At 38.6% G+C, this 23220-nt stretch overlaps 1 protein-coding gene across 1 annotated transcript in view; it reads right to left on the bottom strand.

Moving 5' to 3' along the window:
- LOC113833540 (protein boule-like) overlaps window positions 1-21425 on the bottom strand; it is a 99600-nt gene extending 78175 nt beyond the window's left edge. Inside the window, exons 1-5 of the mRNA XM_027396050.2 lie at window positions 21405-21425; window positions 17955-18098; window positions 15298-15389; window positions 7610-7664; window positions 5598-5673 (exon numbers count right to left, since the gene is read on the bottom strand). Coding sequence (XP_027251851.2) covers window positions 5598-5673; window positions 7610-7664; window positions 15298-15389; window positions 17955-18098; window positions 21405-21425 — 388 coding nt within the window. The remainder of the gene's footprint in view (window positions 1-5597; window positions 5674-7609; window positions 7665-15297; window positions 15390-17954; window positions 18099-21404) is intronic.
- Window positions 21426-23220: the final 1795 nt, after the last annotated feature.

Genomic DNA, 23220 nt, shown 5'->3' on the forward strand with positions numbered 1-23220 from the left:
ATAGAGCAGAATATTAGGTAGTATATAGTACTATGTTGAATTAAAATAATGTTACATTATTTTACATACAAATACATATGCTCTTCTCTCTATGGAGCATCTGTGAAGAATGGTATCTAAGCTGGGCTTCAAAGAAAGAATGAGATGTCAGAATACTCCAGGTAAAGGAAACAGTAGTATGTAGTCTTGAGAAATATGACATGGTCTGGGATCGAGAAGGCTTTTGGAACTGGCACAAAAGAAAAGGGGAAGAATCGTTAAAAAAAGCCATGAATAAGGTGATGTAAGCTGATGTGTGCTTTTTAAATATTGCTTTGGTTGTTTTATGAATGATTAAGCAGCAGTAGCAGACTGCACATAGAAGGACCCATTAGAAGAGTTTCCTAGTAATGAAAGCAAGTAGACGACTATTGGTAAAAGAAAGCTGGTAATGAAATAAAGAAATTTAAGAAAAACCAAGGTATGAATCTCTTATAATTGCAGAAATAAATTTTAGTATTTATTTTTATTTGCAGAGAAAATAAAAATAGCTTTAGAGTCTAGAAGTCTTGGAACAAAGTCCATGGAGATTGTACGTAAACTAAAATTTCTAAGAAAATACGGAATTCCAGTGTACAATGTATTAAGATCTATAACTAAGATAAATCAGACTTAGAAAGACAACAGTTGTCTTCTCTCATATGCTTATCCCCAGCTTTAGAGGTAGGTAGGTAGGTAGGTAGGTGTGTGTGTGTGTGTGTGTGTGTGTGTGTGTGTGTGTGTGTGTGTGTGTGTTAAACAGAAAGAGGTCTGTGAGAAGGGAAAATGAGGTGCTGAGAGTTGAGGAACAGGAACCCATTGTATGACAATAGATAAGAAGCTACTTGGGGTCGAAAGATGGACAGAAGGCAGGGAGATATGGGAGAAACAGGATTCAGAGGAGGATCCACAACACAAATTATGTTTGAAAAAGCTATCATGTAGAGGAGTGGTTCTCAACCTTCCTAATGCTGGACCCTTTAATACAGTTCTTCAGATTGTGGTGACCCCCAACCATAAAATTATTTTGTTGCTATTTCATAACTATAATTTTGCTACTGTTACGAATTACAAATACACAGAATATCTAATAGACCTGTGAAAGGGTCATTCACAGATTAAAACCCACTGACATAACAAGGTTAAAATCTAAAATACATAAAGGACAACATCAACAATAAATTGAACACCAAGAAAACAACCAACTAAAATATGTGGTACAGAACTAAATATAGTAGTCAATTGAAGAATCTCAAATGGCTGAGAAACACCTAAAGAAATAGTTAACATCTTTAGTCATCAGAGAAATGCAAATCAAAATGACTTTGAGATTTCATTTTACAGCCAACAGAATGGCTAAGATAAATAAATGACAGCTCATGCTGTGCGGATGTGGAATAAGGGGAATAGTCATCCATTGCTAGTGGGAGTGCAAACTTTTATGAGAAATCAGTGTGGTGATTCTTCAGGAAGCTGGGAATAGATCCATCTCACGATCCAGCTGAACCACTCTTGATCATATATTCAAAGGACTCTATATACTATTACAAAACACTTGCTCATCCATATTAATTGACTTTCTATTCATAATAGCTACAAATTGGAAACAGCCTAGTTGTCCACCAACAGATGAATGGATAAAGAAAATGTGGTACAATTACACAATGGAATATTATCCAGCTGTTAAAAATCATGAAATCTGCAGGTAAATGAATGAAGCTAGAAAAAAAAAATCACCCAGGGTGAGTTAACCCAAACCCCAAAGGACATAGTATGTATTCTCTTGCATGTGGATGTTAGTTTTTAAAACTTTAAATAAGCATGCTACAATATATATAATGGAGCTTAAGTTTAGAGTAAGGGGTGGGGGAGAAGTATTCCCTAGGAAGATAGAATATATGGTTATGGAGAGATGGGTGTATGGGGACAAATTGAAATGGGAAGATTAAAAGAAGAGGGGGACACAGTCAGCAAGACAAAATGGCAGTCCACAGAATGGGAAAAGATATTCACCAACCTCACATATGACAGAGGGCTGATTTCCAAAAATACAAATAACTCAAGAAGCTAGTCTCCAAAACACCAACTAATCCAATTAAAAAGTGGGGTAAAGAACTAGAGAATTCTCAATAGAGGAATCTAAAACAGCAGAAAGACACATAAGAAAGTGCTCAACATCCTTAGCCATCAGGGAAATGCAAATCAAAACAACTCTATGATACCATCTTACTCCTGTCAGAATGGCTAAAATCAAAAACAACGACGACAGTTTACGCTGGAGAGGATGTGGAGAAGGAAGAACAGTGGGAGTGCCAACTGCTACGGCCATTTGGAAATCAGTATGGCGGTTCCTCAGGAAAATGGGAATCAATCTACCACGAGATCCAGCAATTCCACTCTTAGGCATATACCCAAAGGATGTACATTCATACACCAAGGATATCTGTTCAACCATATTCATAGCAGCATTATCTGTAATAGCCAGAAACTAGAAGCAACCTAGATGCCCCTCTACTGAGGAATGGATAGAGAAAATGTGGTACATTTACACAATGGAGTACTACTCAGCAGAAAAAAAATTGGAAATCTTGAAATTCGCAGGCAAATGGATGGAACTAGAAGAAACCATTCTGAGCGAGGTAACCCAGTCACAAAAAGACAAACATGGTAAGTACTCACTCATATATGGATTTTAGACCAAGAGCAAAGAAGTAGCAGCCTACAATCCACACTACCAGAGAAGCTAGGAAAGGAAGAGGACCCAAAGAAAGACACATATGATCCCCAGGAGTAGGGGAAAGGACAAGATCTCCTAAGCTAATGGGGATCATGGGGGAAGGGAGAGGGAGTTATAAGAAAGAGAAGGGAAAAAGGGGAGGGGAGAGGAGAACAGGAGGGAGCAGGAAGATCTAGTCGGGGAGGAATGGAGGAGAGCAAGAAAAGGGATACCACCATAGAAGAAGCCATTATAGTTTTAAAGAGAATTCTGGCACTAGGGAAATGTCCAGAGATCTACAAGGTCGACTCCAACTAACAATCTAAGCAATAGTTGAGAGGCTACCTTAAAGCTCTTCTCTGATAATGAGATTGATGACTACCTTATATGCCATCCTCATGCCTTCATCCAGTAGCTGATGGAAGTAGAAGCAGATACCCACAGCTAAATACTGAACTGAACTGGAATTCAGTTGCCGAGGAGGAGTGATGAGCAAAGGGGTCAAGACCAGGCTGGAGAAACCTACAGAAACAGCTGACCTGAACAAGGGGTTGCTCATGGACACCAGGCTGGGGAAACCAGTAGAGGACTGTTCCAGACCCCATGAAGGAGGAAGTCAGTTTGGAGGTCTGGACAATCTACGGGGCCACTGGTACTGGATCAGTATTTACCCCTAGTACACAAATGAGCTTTGGGAGCCCTCTCCACATAGAGGGATACTCTCTCAGCCTAGACACACTAGGGAGGGTCTAGGCCCTGCTCTAAATGATATGACAGACTTTGAAGATCCCCCAAGGAAGGTCTCACCCTCCCTGGGGAGCAGAAAGGGGCTGGGATGGGGGGTGGTCAGTGGGAGGCAAGGGAGGAGGGGAGGGAGAGGGAACTGAGATTGACATGTAAAAGAAACTTGTTTCTAATTTAAAACAACAGAAAAAAATAAAATAAAATACAGAATTGGAACAAAAAAAAAGGAGGTGGGAAAATAGGGAAAGGAAGAGAAAATGGGAGAAGGACAAGTACTATTAAGGGCCATTTGAGGGGTCATATGCTTCTTAAAATATACATTTATTCATGAAATCTAAATGAAGTCACTAAGTAATATGTGTGTGTGTGGATGATTATTTGCCAACTAGAGATCTCTAGCCACTAAGTAAAACCTACAGGCCCAGGAATGGTTTACATATAACTGAATTGTTGACTGAAGGGGCCCCAAACAGCTCAGGCTATTGCCAAGACTACTGGTTGTTTTCCACAAATTTATGGTGAGGTCCTATTGTTGAATACAACATTTAAACATCTGATTGAACACTGAAAAGTTGAGCTGGTGCCTAAGCAGAGCCTTCACCCCTATTGACTAGTAGTGTTTGCAGTACTGGAAAGTTCTCTGCTTGTGAATCCATCTGCAACAGTCAACTGCCTTCATGATACACTGGTGCAATAGTGGCACAAATGTTAAAAGTAACCAAGTACTGTCTGACTGGATTTAAGGCCCATTCACGAGATGGAACCCATGCCTGACACTGCTGGGGTCTGGATAGGCCATAGACCTAGGGAAAAACCAAATACTACTACTGTTCTGCTAAAGAAGCACAGCAATAAACTGACTCCTAATGACATTCTCCTATACCTGTAGGTCAGTGCCTTGCTCAGTCATCATCAGAAAAGGTGATCATTCCTCTTGCAGGAGATGGGAACTAACACGGAGGCCAACAACAGGTCAATGTACAGAGAGTGACATACTTTGGAAACACTTTTGGAACATCTCAAATGAGATGTCATCATCAACTCTCTGTCCCCTGCCATCAGGGCTCAGGGAGCTATGAAGAAGAGGTGAACAATTCAAAGAGTCAAGTGGGATGAATTGACACCTAGGACACAGTGCTAGACACAACAGGAATGACCCACATATAAGTTCACAGAGACAGTGCTATGCATAGGGCCTGCGCAGGTTCAAGCCAGATGGGGTCCCAGCATTGAGGTGAGGAAGTGGACATGAGCTCCCTTCTCTAGCCAAGAAGCTATCTGCAGTTGACAACTGCTTATAAAGGAAAACTCCAATCGAGTTCACTGGGTATATAAACCACACTAAAGAGCAGGTCCATGCCCAGTAGTAGATAGCTAACACAAAATGAATCCAACAGTATTTTTGTAGATTTCTTTTGGCCTCATATTGCTCCATTTGGGCATTTAAAAAAATCTTACTCATCTTTTTTTTTTAACTTGTATATTATGGTTTTGGAGTCTGTTTTAATGGATTTTTTTGTTTCTTGGGCTTTTTCACTTCTTTTTATTTACCTGTTTGTTTTCTAAAGAGAAAGAAATAAGGGTAGTATTGGGTTGGTGGGGAGGATCTGGGGGAGGGTAAACCATGATCAGAATGTACTGTGTGAATTTTCAATAAAAAGATGAAACACAGTACTTTTTGTGCTAATTAAAAAGTTATTTTTCAAAAAAAAGTTATTTTTCCTGCCAGGCGTTGGTGGTGCATGCCTTTAACCCAGCACTCGGGAGGCAGAGGCAGGCAGATCTCTGTGAGTTCGAGGCCAGCCTGGTCTCCAGAGCGAGTGCCAGGATAGGCTCCAAAGCTACACAGAGAAACCCTGTCTCGAAAAACCAAAAAAATTATTTATTTTTCCTTTAAACTGTAGTTATACAGAATATACTTAATATTGTTCATGTATATTTCCCCTATACCTCAAACTGATATATTTTAATTTGTTAAAAATAATTATATGACTACCAACTTTGCTAAGAACTATTACATAAAAAACAGGATATTTTAATAAAAGCTGTACAATAGTCTAATATTTCATAAAAGGACCATGCAAAATATTAAAAAAATACATTAGCTCTCAATACATACGAGGAATCCCTACTTGTTGTTTTCTTATTGCTGGACCAATGTTCAGTTTCTTATCCTTATAATTAAGTTTTTCGGCCTAAAATAAAGGAAAAAGCCCATCACCATGATTTGTAAAATCATTTGACACCATGATTTGTAAACTCTGATACCATGATTTATAAGATTAGTGAAGAAAAACCAGCATGAAACTAGCAGACATTGTTCGACAGTTTTTTCTTCTTCTTCTTTTTTTTTTTTTAAATTCAAGGTCTCATGAATCCCAGGCTGTGCTAAAATCTGATATATTATCAGACAATTTTGAACTTCTAATCCTTTTACCTCTACCTCTCAAGTGCTGCGATTACAGGCATGTGCCTCATTGCTTAGTTTATGTAGTATTGGGAATAAGTATGCTACCTGCTGAGTTATATCCCCAGTCTCAAAAGGTGGTCTGGATTCAAGTAACTGTCTTTATCTTGGTTCTACTGCTATGAATCTAGATGATGTTGTAATCATCATCATTAGTTACTGATTATGTATTTGCAACTCAGGTATTCTCTAAAATTTATTTGCAATTTCAACCACTATCTGTAGTAATTTCATGGTCATTTGCAGACATGTACAGAAAATTTGAATAGTCCAACACAAAAGATTTTTTTTTGTTCTAGCTATCCTATTATAACCAAATGTCCTTTTTAGATATGTTTTTCACAGTATGTGCTATTTTTTAAAAATTAAAATGCCTCACAGGTGCTGCAAAACTAGCTAATGTTCCTAACCACAAGAAGCTTGTCATATATTTTATGGAGAAAATGGATTGTCATGCTTAATTCAGGTATTATAGTCCTACTGGCCATGAATCCAATGTCAGTGACTAACAACTGTTATGTTGTTTATTATGGCTTGAATATGAAGTGTCCACCCCTTCCCAAAATAGTTCATGTGTGGAATGCTTTGTCTCAGCTAATAGATCCACTCATAGGAGGTGATCAGATGATAAGGGATTGAATTTAACAGAATACTGCTAGGTTAATCATCTTAGAGCATTATTGGGAGCTGATGGAACTTTTAAGGGTAAGGTTTAGTTGGAGGCAGCAAGTCATGGTACGCATATTCTTGAGAATTATACTCATCATAGATCTCTTCCTCAGTCTCTGCTTCCTGGCCATTCATTATCATAACGTCCTAACTTGCCTAAGGCCCACAGCAACAGAACCAGCTAGCTATGAGCTGAGACCTGTGAGAGCATGAGCTGAAATAATCTTTCCATCTTTTAAACAGTCTCTTTCAGATCTTTGTGACAAGCAATAAAAAGTTTTGCTAACACAATTTCTTTAAATAGCAACACATGAAACTAAGTTATCTGCTGATTTACTGGTGGCAATATTCTTACTAGAGGTTTTTTTGAATCTTAGCTTGTATTTCAATTAGGAACACCAGAAGTTCAGTACTCACTAATTCAGTTTTATGTTAACTTTACAGAATAAAAACTATTATGGATAAGAACTGACTGTGTATGATCTTAATAATACATAATTAAACTACCTTTTAAAAAAAGGTTATATATTATACTTGCCATAAGTTAAAAGATATCAAAATGAACTACAGGCTACAGACATTTTACTAAACAATGTTACTGGTTTATGTAGTTTTTCATAGGAAGGAAATAATATCAGATAGGCTTATTCTAGTAATTCTTTGTAATGTTTCTATGGAATTACCAAAAAAAAAACCATTTATACAGAGATACATTCTTAAATCACTAGTTTAAGCAAACAAAATACTTAGAACTTAACAATCATCCTGATGTCATGACTTGGAATGTATTGGTCTTTAGACTGTTTCTTAGAGGCCAATGGCAATCTTAAGATACATTCAAACACAAATATGTATATATACATACATACGTACATATGTATGTACGTATGTATGTATGTAGATCACTGGCTTGTACTCTACTATTTTACTATCATAACATTAATTTCAAAGAAAGAAATTCCAAAACAGAAGTTAAATACACTGAAAGATCTTACCTCTTGTAAGATTTTTTGAGCATCTTCTTGAGTTTCAAAAGTGATGAAACCATACCTAAATAAATGCATTAATTATTAGCACTTTCTTAGAATGGTACATTAAATCTTATTTTCCAGTTCTGCATATTGAACCTAGGGTCAGCAAGTCTTTTTTTTTAAACCACTGAACTATATGTCTAAGCCTATAGTAACATTTTTACTTTTTAAGTATCGCCACTGTAGGTATGTTGCATTGGCATGGGAACCACAGATTAATACTGTCATCCCAGTGACAGGGACTGAGAGAATAAAGAACTCAGGAATCTTCAATTTTAGCACTGTTATGCATTCACATTCTGGCTTCAAGATAGGGATGCAACAGATTTCAGAATAGGACAATCATGTTTGGTTTCTTTCCTTTTCTTTTCTCCTCCTCCAGGTTGTTGATGAAACCCAAGGTCTTGCGCATGTAAGGCAAGTGCTTCACCACTGAATACATTTTTATCCTTAATATCCTTAAAAAACAAATAAAAACCCAATGAACCAACGAACCAACCAATCAACCAACTTATAAAAATAACATGGTTGCCTTAGAGGAATCAGAGTAGAAAAATGTCAACAATAAAATTCTCAATACAAAATTTCTTGTATTTGTATAGGTCTTTACAAATCCATCATTTAATTATTATTGTTACACATAAACTAGCAATATAATATACTACCAGTATACTTCCTAAATATCAATTACAACCTAATTTTTTATTTTTCGTATTAGATTTTTACATGCAAATAACCCCAGCAAAGAGGAAGCAGAGGCAAAAGAATTCTGAATTCCAGATCGGACTGGGATAAACAGCAAAAACTATTTTGTAAGGTTAAAAAGGAAAGGAAAAGAAAAAAATACATGTATGATATATGCCATGCCCGAAAATGTAAAAATAAAATAAAATATATAGCTAACATGTATGAGTTCTGTTTAGATATCAAAAATGTTAAACAACATGATTACTGTTTTACTATTGGTAATTAATGTATACTAGTATTCCTTCTTGTTTAATGTTTATTTTTGTGCTGGGGAAGGAAGGTCCTCATTCATTCTGCTTAAGTGCTCTACTACCTGGCTACATCATTAATATCAAAGTAACTTTTTTTAAAGAATGAAATTTTCTTATCTGTCTCTAAACATTTTATATTTTACACTAATTTTTAGTATCACACACCACCCAATAGAAAAAGGTTAGAACACAGGATAGACTACAACTTGTTTGCGTGTATGCTTTTATTTTTCTGAAATATTTCTGAACTATTTTTGGTGTTTTAACTGATTTTTTTTTTTTTGGTTTTCCGAGACAGGGTTTCTCTGTTTAATTGATTTTTGATTTTTTAACATAATAGGTTTCATTGTGACCTTTTTTTCTTTTTGTTTTTTCAAGACAGGGATTATCTGTGTAAGTGCCCTGGTTGTACTGGAAGTTGATCTGTAGACCAGGCTGTCTCAAACTCACTGAACTCTATCTGTTTCTGCCTCTCGAGTACTGGGATTAAAGGTATATATATATATTTTAACTCTTTTTACTCTTTGGTCGGGCTGCCACCCAGCTTCAAATAAATACACACAGAGGTTTATTCTTACTTATGAATGCTTGGCCTTAGCTTGGCTTGTTTCTTGCCAGTTTTTCTTAAATTATCCCATTTACTTTTGCTCCTGGACTTGATTTATCTGTCTATTCTACATACCTTTCTTAATCCGTGGCTGTCTGTGTAACTGTGTGGATGGCCCCTGGAGTCCTCCTTCACTCCTTGATTGGTCCCCCAGATTTCTGCTCTTATTTATTCTCTCTGCCTTCAAACCCTATCTTTTGTGTCCTATTATATATTTTAGAGAAAGTTTTATGGGTCAATTTGAAGAATGTGCATTCTGCAGTGTTTCAGTGGAATTTCTGTAGATGTCTGCTAGGTCAGTTTGATCTATGATGTCATTTAACTCAGATGTTCCTCTATTTTCTGCTAGAATGATTTACTGGTGAGACTAAAGTACAGACACGACACAATATTTTGTGTTAGGGTTCATCTGTGTCTTTGTACACCAGTAGTTTGTGTTTTATGAATTTAAGTGCATCAGTGTTTGAGGCATGTATGTTTAGAACATTATCTCTTAATGAATTGTTTCTTTAATCAGCATGAACATTTGTTATCTCTTCTAATTTTGTTCTGAAGTCTGTTTTTCAGACACAGTTTTGCTTTCTAGTTCCATTTGCTTGGAGAACCTTTTCTCACCCTTTCACATTTAGATTACATTGTCTTAGATGATAGGGTTTGTCTTGTAAGCAATAAATAGATTCTAGTTTTCATTCAATCTACTACTTAGTGTATTTTGATTGTAGAATTTAGTCCATTAATATTCAAAGTTATTATTGAAAGGTGTTTCAATATTTGTTATTTGTTAAATTTCTAGTGTCTGGTCTTTTTCCTATTCTATAACTACTCTTCTAGTGTGGTTTATTCTTTCTTGAAGTATCCTGGTTGTGTTTATTTTTTGCTTCCTTCTGAAATATTCAAGTATCTTCTATAGTGCTGTGTAAGCGGTCATGGATTCCTTCTGCTTGTTTTTAATCACAGAAAGACTTTAATTATGACATATTTTGCTGAATATAGTAATGTAGCTTAATAATTATTACCGTCCAATGGTTGAGATATATCGTTCCATACTCTCCTGTCTTTAAAAGGCTTCTGTTGAGAAATCTGCTATTGAGGCTGACAGGTCTGACTTTCTATGTGACTTGGTAGTGCCTCTTGTGATTTTCAGCATTTTTCTTCATTCTCAATACTTATTATAACATGATATGAACTTCTTTTCTGTTCTTGTCCATTTTGTTTTTTATATGCCTCATGAGTGCAGATAGCATTAACTGTCAACTTGACAGAATCTAGATTCACTTTAGAGATAAGCCTTTAGACACACCTGTGAGGAATTAGCTTGGTTATGACAGCCTCTGGACATGCCTGTGGATAACTATCTTGACTAGATTAATTGAGATAGAGGGACTTGCCCAGGGTCAGGAGGCATTTGTTGATTCTTTCTGATTGTGCCATGTGGCCAGCCACTTTAGTTCTGGCTACCTTGACTTCACCACATGATGAACTGTACTCTTGAACTATGAGCCAAAACAAACTCTGCCCCATGAGTTGCTCTGTCAGGGTATTTTTTTTTTTTAATCACAGTTACAGGAAAAGAAACTAAGACAGATAGATGGCCATCCACTTCTCTAGATTTGGGAAGTTTTATGCTATAATTCTACCAGAATATTTTTATACCCTTAGCCTGGAGTTTTTCTATCCTGATGGTTTGTAAATTTTTAAATGTTGTACATAGCAGCCATGCTGTATTCATGTTTTATTATTTTATCTTTGTTGATACAAGAATTCTAATTCATTTCTCTTGTTTTCATTTGATCCATTCTATTGGTGAAGCTTCCTACTGAATTTTTTATTTGACTTCCTCAGTTTTTCATGTTTCCAGTATTTGTTTAGTAAATTCCTCTCTCATATCCTGTACTGATTTTATTTCAGTCAGCTGTTTATTTATATTCCTTTTGAATTAATTTAAGAGTTTATTTAAGCTATTTTGTTTAATTAAATATTATTTTTATTCCTGACCCCGAATGTCATCTAATTCTCTCTTATTTGTAGCCATTTATGATGAAATTGGCATTTTTTTGGGGGGGTATGGTACTGTGTGATATTTATGTTTCTTAATTACCACATTAAGACTTATGCATCTGTGGTTATTTTGTTGATTCAAGTTTTTATCAGCTGTATTCTTTAAGTTTAATTATTTGTAATATTTAATTAGGGCTACATTGTGGTAGAATCAAGGTGCATAGTTCAGGAGTTAAATCCTCAGTTCATATGCTCAGGACACTTGTTATAAACTCCTGGAGTACAGTATTAATTGCAGAAGCAACCATAAATGCTGGGTAGGTCCACAACACAAACATCATACTAGTTAGTTAAATATAACTTCAATAGCCACTGGAGAATCAACAAGCTAGGATGGTACAACCAGGGTATTAGTTACTAGGATAAGGATGGAGTGATGTAGATTGAGTATCAGTATTAGGAAAAAATGTGAAGTAGGAAAAATATCTGGGAAAAGTTGGGCAATTTTCAGAGTTTAAAGTTTTGGAAGATTATAGTGAATAAATAAAAATGAAGTGGACACGGGGACTGGAGAAAGAGAATAAGAGGGAAACTGCATGGACTGAATGTAAGAATTCAGAGTAAAATTGGAAAAGTGGGTGGAGAGCAATATAGAACAACACAGCCTAAGCAAACACTGTGTAAACTAAAACAAGACCATTCTAACACTTTTTTTTTTTACAAGAGTAAAGACTAAGAATGACAAAACAAACAAAACTCGCAAAACAACAAAATGATAAAACCACCAGTCTTGAATTGAGTTTCTTATGTCACTTGTTTGCTTGTTTGCATACAATTTGAAGTCACTGGTCATTTTACAAGAAGATTTTTAATTCTTTGTTCAGTATTTTACTTATTATATTTAGATTTGACAAAAATTAAGGAGCTATGATCTCATAGGTGCTCCCTTGCCTTTTCATGTTTCTTGTAATTTATAGATTTACTGTTATGGACATATCTTCAATTTCTTACAAGGAACCTTCTCAGTGGCCTTCTTCATGGCGCAATCTTCACTACCATCCACTAATGGGAAGACAAACTGCTTTACTAGCTGGAACACTAACCCAAAACAGATGAGAAATATATTTAAAATTGATTGACACTAATATACCACCAATGACCACCAATCAGAAAAGGGCAAAAATAACATATAAGCCATTAAGTTAAAAACTTAGGGCAAATGTAAAATTGAAATGATAGGAGGCTTGGAAAGGCAAAAAAGAAGAGGCAAGGTTAAATGAAAGAAAGAAAAGTGAATGCAAAAATATGCTGTGAAGGGGGGAAGGGAAGAGTGAGTGTTTAAATAATTGTGATTGCACAACAAAGGACAAATGTATAGGCAAAATTAAATGTGACAAAAGAGAAAAACATTTTGTTTTGAAAACAAATTAAAAATATTAAACTATAGTAAAAAAGAAAAAAATAGGATAAATACAAGGCACCAAACATACACAAGCAAAATAAACAACCAAGACAAAATATTGGAGCAGTTTCTTTCTGGTCCTCCAATATGTGAAGGCAGTGAACAGTTGGAAGTGGAGTCATCTGTCTTTCCTAAGATTAGGTTAATTTTGAGCCTGCACTAGCCAAGTGTCAACATGCTCCAAGATGTCGTCACTTTAGGATCATTGCTTTTATTGTGTACCAGGAACCTCTGTGGCTACAGTTAGCACTATACTTGTAGGCCAGGTAAATTCTTCCATGTTCCAGAAATTTCTTAGTCTGGATAACCTGGCACAGTGATTGTCTAAGACAAATAGTGTACCCAAGTGTTTTGAGGAGTAGGGAAGACAGAGAACTGAAACATAATCCAAAGGACTAGTCTTAGTACTTTCAAATCCTATTAAAAATTAATTGTCCTCTAGGAGAGAGGAGGATGCAGAAAGTAAGGGCTGAGTTGTGGATATCTTCTAGCCTGTCAGCAGTTAAATCATATGCCTACATGTGGCTCTAAGAGTTGGAGTATGTGTGAACCTCAGGCTTAGGTCTGTTAGTCTCCTCTATTTATCCTCAGATTTGGTTGTCTCCCAGCCACAGAAGACTAAACCATCATAATCTTCACTGTTGCAATATTCTGCTGTCTGAACTTCTCAGTGGGCCCAGCCCTTGCTAATTGCTTCCAGATCTCTTTTTCATTCAAGAGCTGGGGCAGGAACTGTAATTGTTCCTTACTGACCACTTTTCAGCTGTCCTATTACTTACTTTGCAATTTCTAATGTTCTTCTAATCATTTACTTTCTGGAGTAGAATCTTTTCTTTATTATCCCGATTCTCATTCGTGTCACAGAAACATACCTTCTAACCTTAGTTAGAAGTCACAGAAACATACCATAGTATCTCACCTACTTTTCTTCATCTCTTTCCCCATTATTTTCTGTGGTTCCAGGGACGAGTCTAGGGCTTTGTGGAAGTTAAGCAATAGCCTTGCTCCCACCCCCCCTTTGTTTGGTTGAAGAGGGTAACCCATGCTGAGCTCCAAGGCGCAAGCCTCCTGCCTCAATCTCCAGGATATTTACTGGATTACATCTGACTTCCCGTGCTTTTCAATGACAAAAGAATTACCAAAATAATGTAAATTCTTTTAGACAAATGAGAAAAATATAATAACAACTCATCTTAATATTGTTTGGCAGAGGCCGGGCATTGGTGGTGCACGCCTTTAATCCCAGCATTCAGAGGGCAGAGGCAGATGGATCTCTGTGAGTTTGAGGCCAGTCTGGTCTACAGAGCAAGTTCCAGGACAGGCTCCAAAACAATACAGAGAAACCAAGTCTCGAAAAACCTGTATATGTATATGTATATGTATATGTATATATGTATTGTTTGGCAGTCTCAGGAAGTTTTTTGTTAAAAATAGTGTCTCAAAACAAACAAACAAAAAACAGTGTCTCTGTGAAAACACTATCTCTTCCTCATTAATCCCTGCCATTCTTCCATGTCATTTCTCATCAATACTATTTTCTATCTTGTTGGTTCCTTCTATTAATTCTGTAAATCTCTCTCTCTATTTGAAGAAAACAAACACAATCCTTTGCTCACCTCTATTGCCTTATCTATTTTTCTTTTGACTTTACAACAAAACTCCTTATGTGAATGCACTATGCAAATGACTTTTCCCCTCTCAGAAACTTTTGGGTTTTGTACACAGAGAAATCCCGAAGCAGCTCTATACATTACAGTAGATAGTCTACTAATTTCAATGTTTATTATTGTTTTAGTCATTGTCCTATTGCTGTGAAGAGATAACATGACTGTGGCAACTTTTATAAAGGAAAGCATTTAACTGGGTCTGGTTTACAGATTCAGAGGTTTAGTCCACTGTCATCATGTTGGAAAGCCTAGTGGCACACAGAGAAGGAGCTGAGAGTTTGACATCTGTATCCATAGACAGCAGGGAGAGAGAGATACTGGGCCTGGTTTTGGGCTTTGGAAAGCCCAAACCCCACACCTAGTGATATACTTCCTTCAACAAGCCACACCTCTGAATCCTTTACTTGGTGACCAAGTATTCAAATAATGAGCCTATGAGGGCAATTCTTTTTCAAATTACCATAATTTTTGATTTGACAATTTATCATTCTCATTAGAATGGCATTTTTCATTTTTTCCTTAACTAGATTCTGAATCACAGACCACAGACATTCTTTCAGATCAGCAATTTTAAAATAAACTCTTTTATACTTTAAAACAAGAATATAATTTCAGAAGTATCTGTTCTTTCAGCTTCTGCTTCTTTAGTTACTATACAATTCTCCCCTCAACAAATTACCCCTAGTTCCATGAAAAAGGAAGTTTTTAGATTAAGAAATTTACTCCAACAACACACACACACACACACACACACACACACACACACACACACACACACACACACACACACGTGCAAATGTATGGGGGAAAAGAGGACATAAAATTCTCTACTAAGAAAATGGAGTCAAAGTATATTAATACAAACCTAACCCAACAAAATACAACTCATTATTCCATATATTCTGTTCAATGATACTCACCCTTTGGATACTCCAGCTCTGTCATTAACAATCTTCACTTCTTTCACAGACCCATACTGGGAAAAAAATTTTCTTAAATCATTTTCATTTGTCTAATGAAATAAAAAGAAAATATTAAGAAACACTTTAATCAATAAAAGATGAAACAACTCCAATGCTTGTTATGGAGACATAAAAATATAAAAAACAAGTTAAAGCATACCTCTCATGATTAAATAATAGGCAAAACCATTGCTAATAAAATCTATGTACTCTGCTTCATTTAGGAGCTATACAGCTATTTTAAACTGAATTATTCTAAAACTGCAAAGATTGCTAGCTATGTAAGGGAATCTTGTAGTGACTTTTAAGAATGATAACTTGGATTACGTTACCATAGTTAGGTTGCATTACTTCTGACTCTAATATTTGGGGAGGGCAGCAATTGCAGCAGTGAAATCAAGTCACAATAGCCTAATCCAGTCATTTTATGGTAATCAATGTAGTCTTTAGGAAGACTCAGTCCTTAGGAAAGAAATATATTTCCCCAATATTTGAATTTGCCATAACAAGTTACAAAGTGACTATAATATTTCAAATTATAATATATTTTAGCTGTACTCAACACACGTTAGCTAACTACAGACATTATGAAGATACTATAAAATTAGTATAATAGACACAATGTTCAAGTTGAATACACAGATGGTTTGGGAATATCTGCTTTTACTGAAATACATAAGACAGCAAAGAGCTATTTCCAGAGTATTTATGGTGAATTCATGGCAATTATTTTTGGGTTCAGTTGCAACCTCTTGTTGTAAATGTAACTAAGTTTACCTGAAGGAGAACCAAAAGATGTCTTAGAGCACAGTCATTCATTTTGAGTCCAACTGCTACCTCACTTACTTAAGTACACGATTTGTTATTTTGGATGATGACATTAAGCCTGTTAAATTGGACCATGTCAAACACTAAGTCTAAGAATAAGTGAATTACTTTTATTTTAGCAATGGAATTTCTAAAACTGGAATCAATGCTAAAATGAGAACTGTTATTAGATACTTAGACAAGTTAATTCACACTATTCTCTGGAGGAGAAGTCCTTCCCTGCCTTAGTCACTAACTCCATCACTAACTTGTAGAATAAGGGGAATGACTGAACCTGCAGAGGGACAGTCTGTAAGAAGTCTGACACTGTTGGCTACTATAGGAAATTACTCTGTGGGTTTGAAAAAGATATGTCTGAAGAGAAAGAATTCTGTTAAAACTGTGGCTGCATAGAAACAATGATCACTAAGATTCATATTGTCCTTGATGTGTTTTAGTGACATACAGGAAAATGTCTGGATTTATTGAAGTTATTTTAAAAGTTCACTAAGATGTTTAATATGAATGAATTCTAAGCATGAATACCCATATTTTCCATAGGTACAGAAAATCTTTCAAAAGGTAAGTATTTTATAAAACATATTTACTTACAGTGAAACAATCACATATTAAGAATCATTATTTTGACAAGTACACTAAGCATAACATTTTTCTTAAGTAAAAGAAAAAGTACTTTTACCTAAATTGTGATAGAGTATATGAAAATAAGGTAGGTGTCAAAAATCACACATAATGACACCTTTTATTATAAAAGGCATCTATCCTTATAATTTCTAATGTGTAAACTTTGAAATGCTTTTATAAATCCATGTGAAAGAAAAGTGTGTTTGTGTGTGTACATTGAACTTAGTGCCTCTACAAGCTAGGTCAAGTAAGGGTGTGTGATTATGCCTTTCCTTTACACATCTATCATTACCTCATATACAGGACTACTGAAAATAATTTCAACCATGCTTTTCTGAAAGAGTGAAACAGCTGATGAGCTGATTAAGCACACTTTTGTACAGATTCTCTATCTGAACCACAAGGCCTTTTAAATGATCAGATCAGAAATGTTATCAAAGAAAGCTATTTGTAATGAATTGAGGTCTAGGACATGGCTTAGAAATGCCAGATAAGTTAGGAAAAGGATACAGGGTTTTGGGCTAGAGAGATGGCTCAGGGATTAAGAGCACTGGCAACTTGTCCAGTGGTCCTGAGTTCAATTCCAGTAACCACATGGTGGCTCACAATCATCTATAATGGGATCTGATGCCCTCTTCTGGCATGCAGGGGTATATGCAAATAGAGCACCATAGACATAAAATAAATAAATCATAAAATTTCATATATATGTATATATATGGTTTTACAAGACACAAATGATAGTTTTCATTTGAAAATTGAAATAATTATCTAGGTAACTGGAGCATCATGTAAGAAAGTATAACTGAAGTATGCTGAAAAATGAAGAACAATGAGTGAGGAAAGCAGATTATGTAAAAAGAAAGAAGAAAGAGGGAAAGGTAGATTTCCAACATGTGACAAGAGGCATACAGCAAAGAAAGAAGCCTCAATTCCTTTTGTGTGAGACTGAACAAGTATACACATGTAAATTAACTTACACTATTGTTGAATCGGTTATTTGTATTTAAACCAAGACAATGTGAAGCCTGTTAACCAATATGCAAATGTAATTTTTATAGTCAAATAAGGAAGTAACTGCTGAAAAATGAAATATTCAATTGTAAACAAAAACAAAACACCTTTCCTTTCCCACCCACCTTGTTGCACCCACAAATAGTTACCTTAAAGTCAATTCCTCCTACGAAGATGCGGTTAGGGATCACGGTTCCGTATCTTGGGGCACTTGTTGGGTTATTCAAAGGCACAGGTGACACAGGATTAGGGGATGGAGATAATGAATCTGTTTGTGTCTGATTTGTTGTTTGCTGTAAAATAAAGTCATTTAAAACTCTGAGCACTGGGCGTGAGTTTTAATGCAGGACCACCAAAACAGTCATTTAGGCAAAATGCCATCTACTAGACTTGAATTTTATTCCAAAATTACGAAGACTATAATTAGAGTTCATAGCTTTTGGAGGAAATAAAAATTAAATGAAGTACTCTACATAAATGCTTACTATTAAATGTACTGCTAAAATATACTTACATTATGAGGTATGCAATTTATTAAGGAAGAACATTAAATAATGATGCAAGCCTTTATTCCCAGCACTTGGGAGGCAGAGGCAGGAGGATCTCTGTGAGTTTGAGGCCAGCCTGGTCTACAAAGCAAGTTCCAGGACAGCCAGGGCTACACAGAAAAACCGTGTCTCACAAAAGCCAAAAGAAGCATTAAATTCATAAAGAAGTCAGAGAGAGAGAGAAAAGATGCTCTGCCCCAGCCATTTTGTCCATCAATGAAAAGCTGGCCTGGCACCCAGCAGTTCTGTTCTTTTGTTAAAGAAGATCAACACCAGATGAAGTCACTAAAATTACAATGGACCAAAAGAAAAAGAAGCATTCTTTAATCATGTCTGAATACTGATAAGCCTTTCTCCCCGAAATCCTGTCTAAAAGTCTCAAGCTTATATTGCATAAATCAAGTTCTTAACACCAGAGAGGACCAAAGGTGTACTTTCTTCCTAGTTCCAATGACTTCACAGACACAACTCAATTACAGATGTGTTCTTGGTAGTCTTTGGCTAAAGAGCACTGACAAATTAATACATTTGCATAATTCTAGCCTGAAAGTCAAAATTTAAAATGCATGAATCTTCTTGAAAATTAGACTGATCTTTAAGAAAATTACATACCTAGCTGGGTGAAGTGGGGGAGGCAGAAGCAGGTAGATTTCTGTGACTTTAAGTCCAGCCAGGGTTCATCAGTGAAAATTTTACATACCTAAACATTATGAAAAATTACACATCTAAACACTTAACTATACATTTACACGATGAAGAATTGAGATCAGTATATATCCATCATGTTCATACTTCTAAATTGGAAGGCTTGTCAAGATCAATGTATAAGATTTTGCATAATGGCAACTGAACAGACTTGAACTGTACGATGAAAAAAATCAAGATACACATTAAAAAAAGCCTATTATTTCTTTCTGCGAAGACTAAATAGACTTTTGAGACAGCCTAGCATACTAACTTCTTCAAAAATACTCAAGTTCATAATTCGTTAAGAAATATCTCGATGAAGTTTTAATTTAGATGGTATAGTAGTTCTTTTCTATATTTGTCCTTTTTCATTTTATTGGCTGACAAAACCCATTATTTTAGATGTTCCTATGATTAAAATAAAAAAGACAAATTCGCTGTCCTCTTGAATATTATATCATTGTACAAAGTAACAGCTAAATATAATATATGGTATGTTAGAAAATGGAAAGAAACAGAGATGGATAGTAGTATGTAATACTAATAGAAATGATAGTTATTTCTGTTTCAACAAAGGGAATCTCCAGTTGTAAAGAGTACCAATGATATTCTAGAAAACATTGTACTACCAGAGAAAATCATCTAGCTTCAATAGATATAACCTTGTCTCTTTGCCCATTTATTTACAGTACAGAACTTGTTAATAATAAAAAAGTCTCCAGAAAATTCTCTAAAAACAAGAGTTCGAGTTCTATCGAAGTTATATTTTGTCCTCACGTTTAAATAAGAAGACAAACTCCATCATTTTTCTTGTGAGAGGTTGATGAAAACAGTCCCAATGAAGAGACTTCAGGTTACTCACCGAGGGGGAAAAAATAATTATTTTTTAAACAACCAATTCACTTGATTCCCTTGTTTTTAAAGGCTCCTTTAAAGGCTCCTGTTGTGGATGCCAACTGCTTAATTTTTTTATTATCTATCACCTTCTAATTTAATATATATTTATCTACCGCTTTGCACTATGCTACAATATTCACAAGGGCAGGAAGTTTGCCTGTATATTTATAAGTAATATATACTTATATTTAAAACACTGCAACGTGTAAACCAGTGACACGACATGGCAAGTGTTCAAGGAGTATTTGTTGAATGTATAAAACTGACAGACATTTGTTCCAGGAGAAATCTGCCTAGCATGTGCTGGACATTTAGATAAGGCCCGAAGTGCCAGCAATATTCTAGAACACGCTGTATTGTTCGCAGCCACAAGTCTTGGATAGCGGTAATATCTAAGTTCCTTAGAGGTTAGCGGTGGCTCTAACACGGGGAACCTCTCATTGTCAACCGTTTGAAAGCATGGAGGCAGGGGCTGCTCCCCGGTTGTTAGTATGGGTTCTCTGCTTCCTTGTAAAGCTTGGCCACTAACAAGTTTATTAGGACACTCTTCCGCAGTAACACGGCCTCACTGCCTCCTTCTCTGGGACTTAACCGAGAAAGGGACCGACCGTCTTTGCGAGGACAAAAGGAAGAGGAGGGCTAACCGTCGCAGTCACCGCCTCGGTGCTCCTTCCCCTCTGAGGCCAGCAGGTGGAGGCGATGGGGGAAATGGCCGAAGTGACAACTTCGTCGGGTTCTCTCGGGTCATCGTGAACCGAGGCACCGACACGAGGATCCCCCCCCTCCCCACCAAAGTGCGGGAGGGAAAAGAAGGCGAGCCAGCGAGAAATTTTGCCAGGCAAACCCGCCAGCAGCGGTGGCGGGAACCCTCAACGGCACCGACCACGCGCCGGCCGACTCGTGCGCAGCGGGCCGCGGCCCTGCGCTGGCGCCCGCTGATTGGCTGTCTGCCGGCACGGGGCAGGGCGGCCGGCACGTTACCAGGCTGCGCTGGGGCCCGTAGGCCCCGGGCCGGGCCCAGGCCTCACCCGGGGGCGGCGCGCGTTAGCTGCGGCCTTCCCGAGCTCAGGCCTTTCCCCGGGGCGGAGCGTCGACGGCCACTCGCCTGGTGGCCGCGGGCGACGAGAATGTTGGCTCCGGAAGGGCGAGCGTCGAGGGCGCCGCAGTTTGGGCGGGAAAGCATTTCGGGGCCGCCGCTCGCTCGCTTGCTCGCTCGTTGGGCACGGAGGACAGAGCCTGCCCGCGGTCCCCGGCCGTTTCCCCGCGCCACCCACCCGCCCACATGAGTCCAGACCCCCGGGGCCGCCCCTTCTCACACACCCGACGGGCCGCTCTTCGCAGCGCGGGCGCGGGGGGGGGGGCGCACCGCCTTCCTCCCCAACCGAACAGCCAGCGTTTGGGCTCCAAAGCACACCCTTCCAACCCCTCGGAGGCCGCGCCGCGCAGGGCCCAGACCCCAGCACTCACCGCCCGTGACTCGGTCTCCATCTTTCCCCTCCACACTTCAGAGAGGCAGGAGGCGCCGCAAGTTCAAGTTGGAAGGCGCGCGTTCGGAGGAAGCGAGCCGGTGCGGCTCCCGTCGGGGACTCGCTCCCCCTGGCGGCGGCGGCGGGGGCTGCAGCGACGCGGCCGGGAGAGCTGGGGGGGTGGGGGGGCGGCGTGGGAGGGGGCTGTGAGGAGGAGGAGGCGCTTTTGCGCAGGTCCCGGGGACGCTCGCTTGCCCGCTCGCTCGGCGTGGGGCTGCGTACTGCGAGGGGCGACGTGGGACAGCGTGGGACTGCGCGTACTTCCAGGGGCGGCGTGGGACGACGTGGGACTTCGTGTACTGCGAGGATCGGCGTGGGACTGTGCGTACTGTGAGGGGCGGCGTGGCACAGCGTGGGACTTCGTGTACTGCGAGGATCGGCGTGGGACTGTGCGTACCTCGAGGGGCAGCGTGGGATGCGCTCACCTCCCAAGCCCAATGCACTATGGAAGCCAAGAGCTGCGGGCAGTACACAGTCGCAGTCCAAGCTCTGGAAAGCTCATCTCGGCCTCCTTTTTCCAGCGCGGCCCATGGGGACTTCTGAAGGCTGGTTCAAGGACAGGAAGACAGTTTCCACGTGCAAATCATGCTCTTCCTCCCGGCGCCACACACAGACGCTGTGGATGCAGCTCCCGCGGTCGCTGTCAGTCACCCCTGCCAGGTCCTGCCGGGCAGTGCAGTCCAGGCACTGGTAGGGTAGCTGTCTGCTGAGAGCAGGAGGGGCCAGGAGTCTTAATCCCAGCAGCACTCTTGAGGCAGAGGCAGGTGGATCTCTGTGAGTGAGGGTCTAGACAGCAAGTACCAGGACAGTTTAAGGGCTACACAGGGAGGCTCTGTCTCACCCCCCTCCCCGTTCCTGCCCCACTCTCAATTCGCCCCCCCCCCCCCCCCCGCAGAGAGCGCCTGAGGGAACCAGCCTCATTAGCCTTGATCCCATGGCTTTGGGATCTCCTTTGAAGGACTGCTTTCCAAGACTATCTCTAAAAGTTTCCCAAGAGCCCATCTTGTCCTTGAGGTGGCATGTAATTCCAGTTAGATAAACTCTGTAATAGACTGCCATTATTATAATCGACTATCCTTGTTGGACTCATTTCATTTCAGGAACAATGCTTTATGGTCATTTTTCGCACCAATCTTTCTGAGAGATTCACCTGTTGTGTCCCCGTTGAATAACCAGGTGGGTCAGTACTTTGGTCAAGGTCTAATGCTACAGCATATTTACCCCTAGCTTTCTGCAACCCCAGTTCTTTGTCTTAAAGGGTTGGTTATGTTTTTATTATTATTTTTTTAAATTAGTAACAAGCTTGCTTCACATGTCAATCCCAGCTCCCTCTCCCTCCCCTCCTCCTCTGCCCCCCTCACCAACCCCCCCAAGCTCCCACCCCATCACCCCTCTGCTCCCCAGGGAGGGTGTGGCCCTCCATGGGGGAATCTCCAAAGTCTGTCATAGCATCCCAGGCAGGGCCTAGGCCCTCCCTAATGTGTCCAGACTGAGAGTTTTTAAGCTGTCAGCATCAGCAAGAGTTAAAAGTTACATCTGTGATAACCTGTGCACTGTGTATTGTAAAATTTGTCCTCAGAATAAGCAGCAACAACATTAATGTTATGTCCAAAGATTAGTTACCAAAAGTACTAAAAGCCTATTCACCAAAGATGAGAAACAATTTTTGTTAATTTTAGTTGTCATACATCTCTGCATACAATTAAAACCTATTTTCTCAGGATTTAGTGTTTGTGGAGAAGGAAAATATAAGTGTA

This window comes from Cricetulus griseus, chromosome 2, assembly GCF_003668045.3.
Source record: "Cricetulus griseus strain 17A/GY chromosome 2, alternate assembly CriGri-PICRH-1.0, whole genome shotgun sequence".
Taxonomy (NCBI): Eukaryota; Metazoa; Chordata; class Mammalia; order Rodentia; family Cricetidae; genus Cricetulus; species Cricetulus griseus.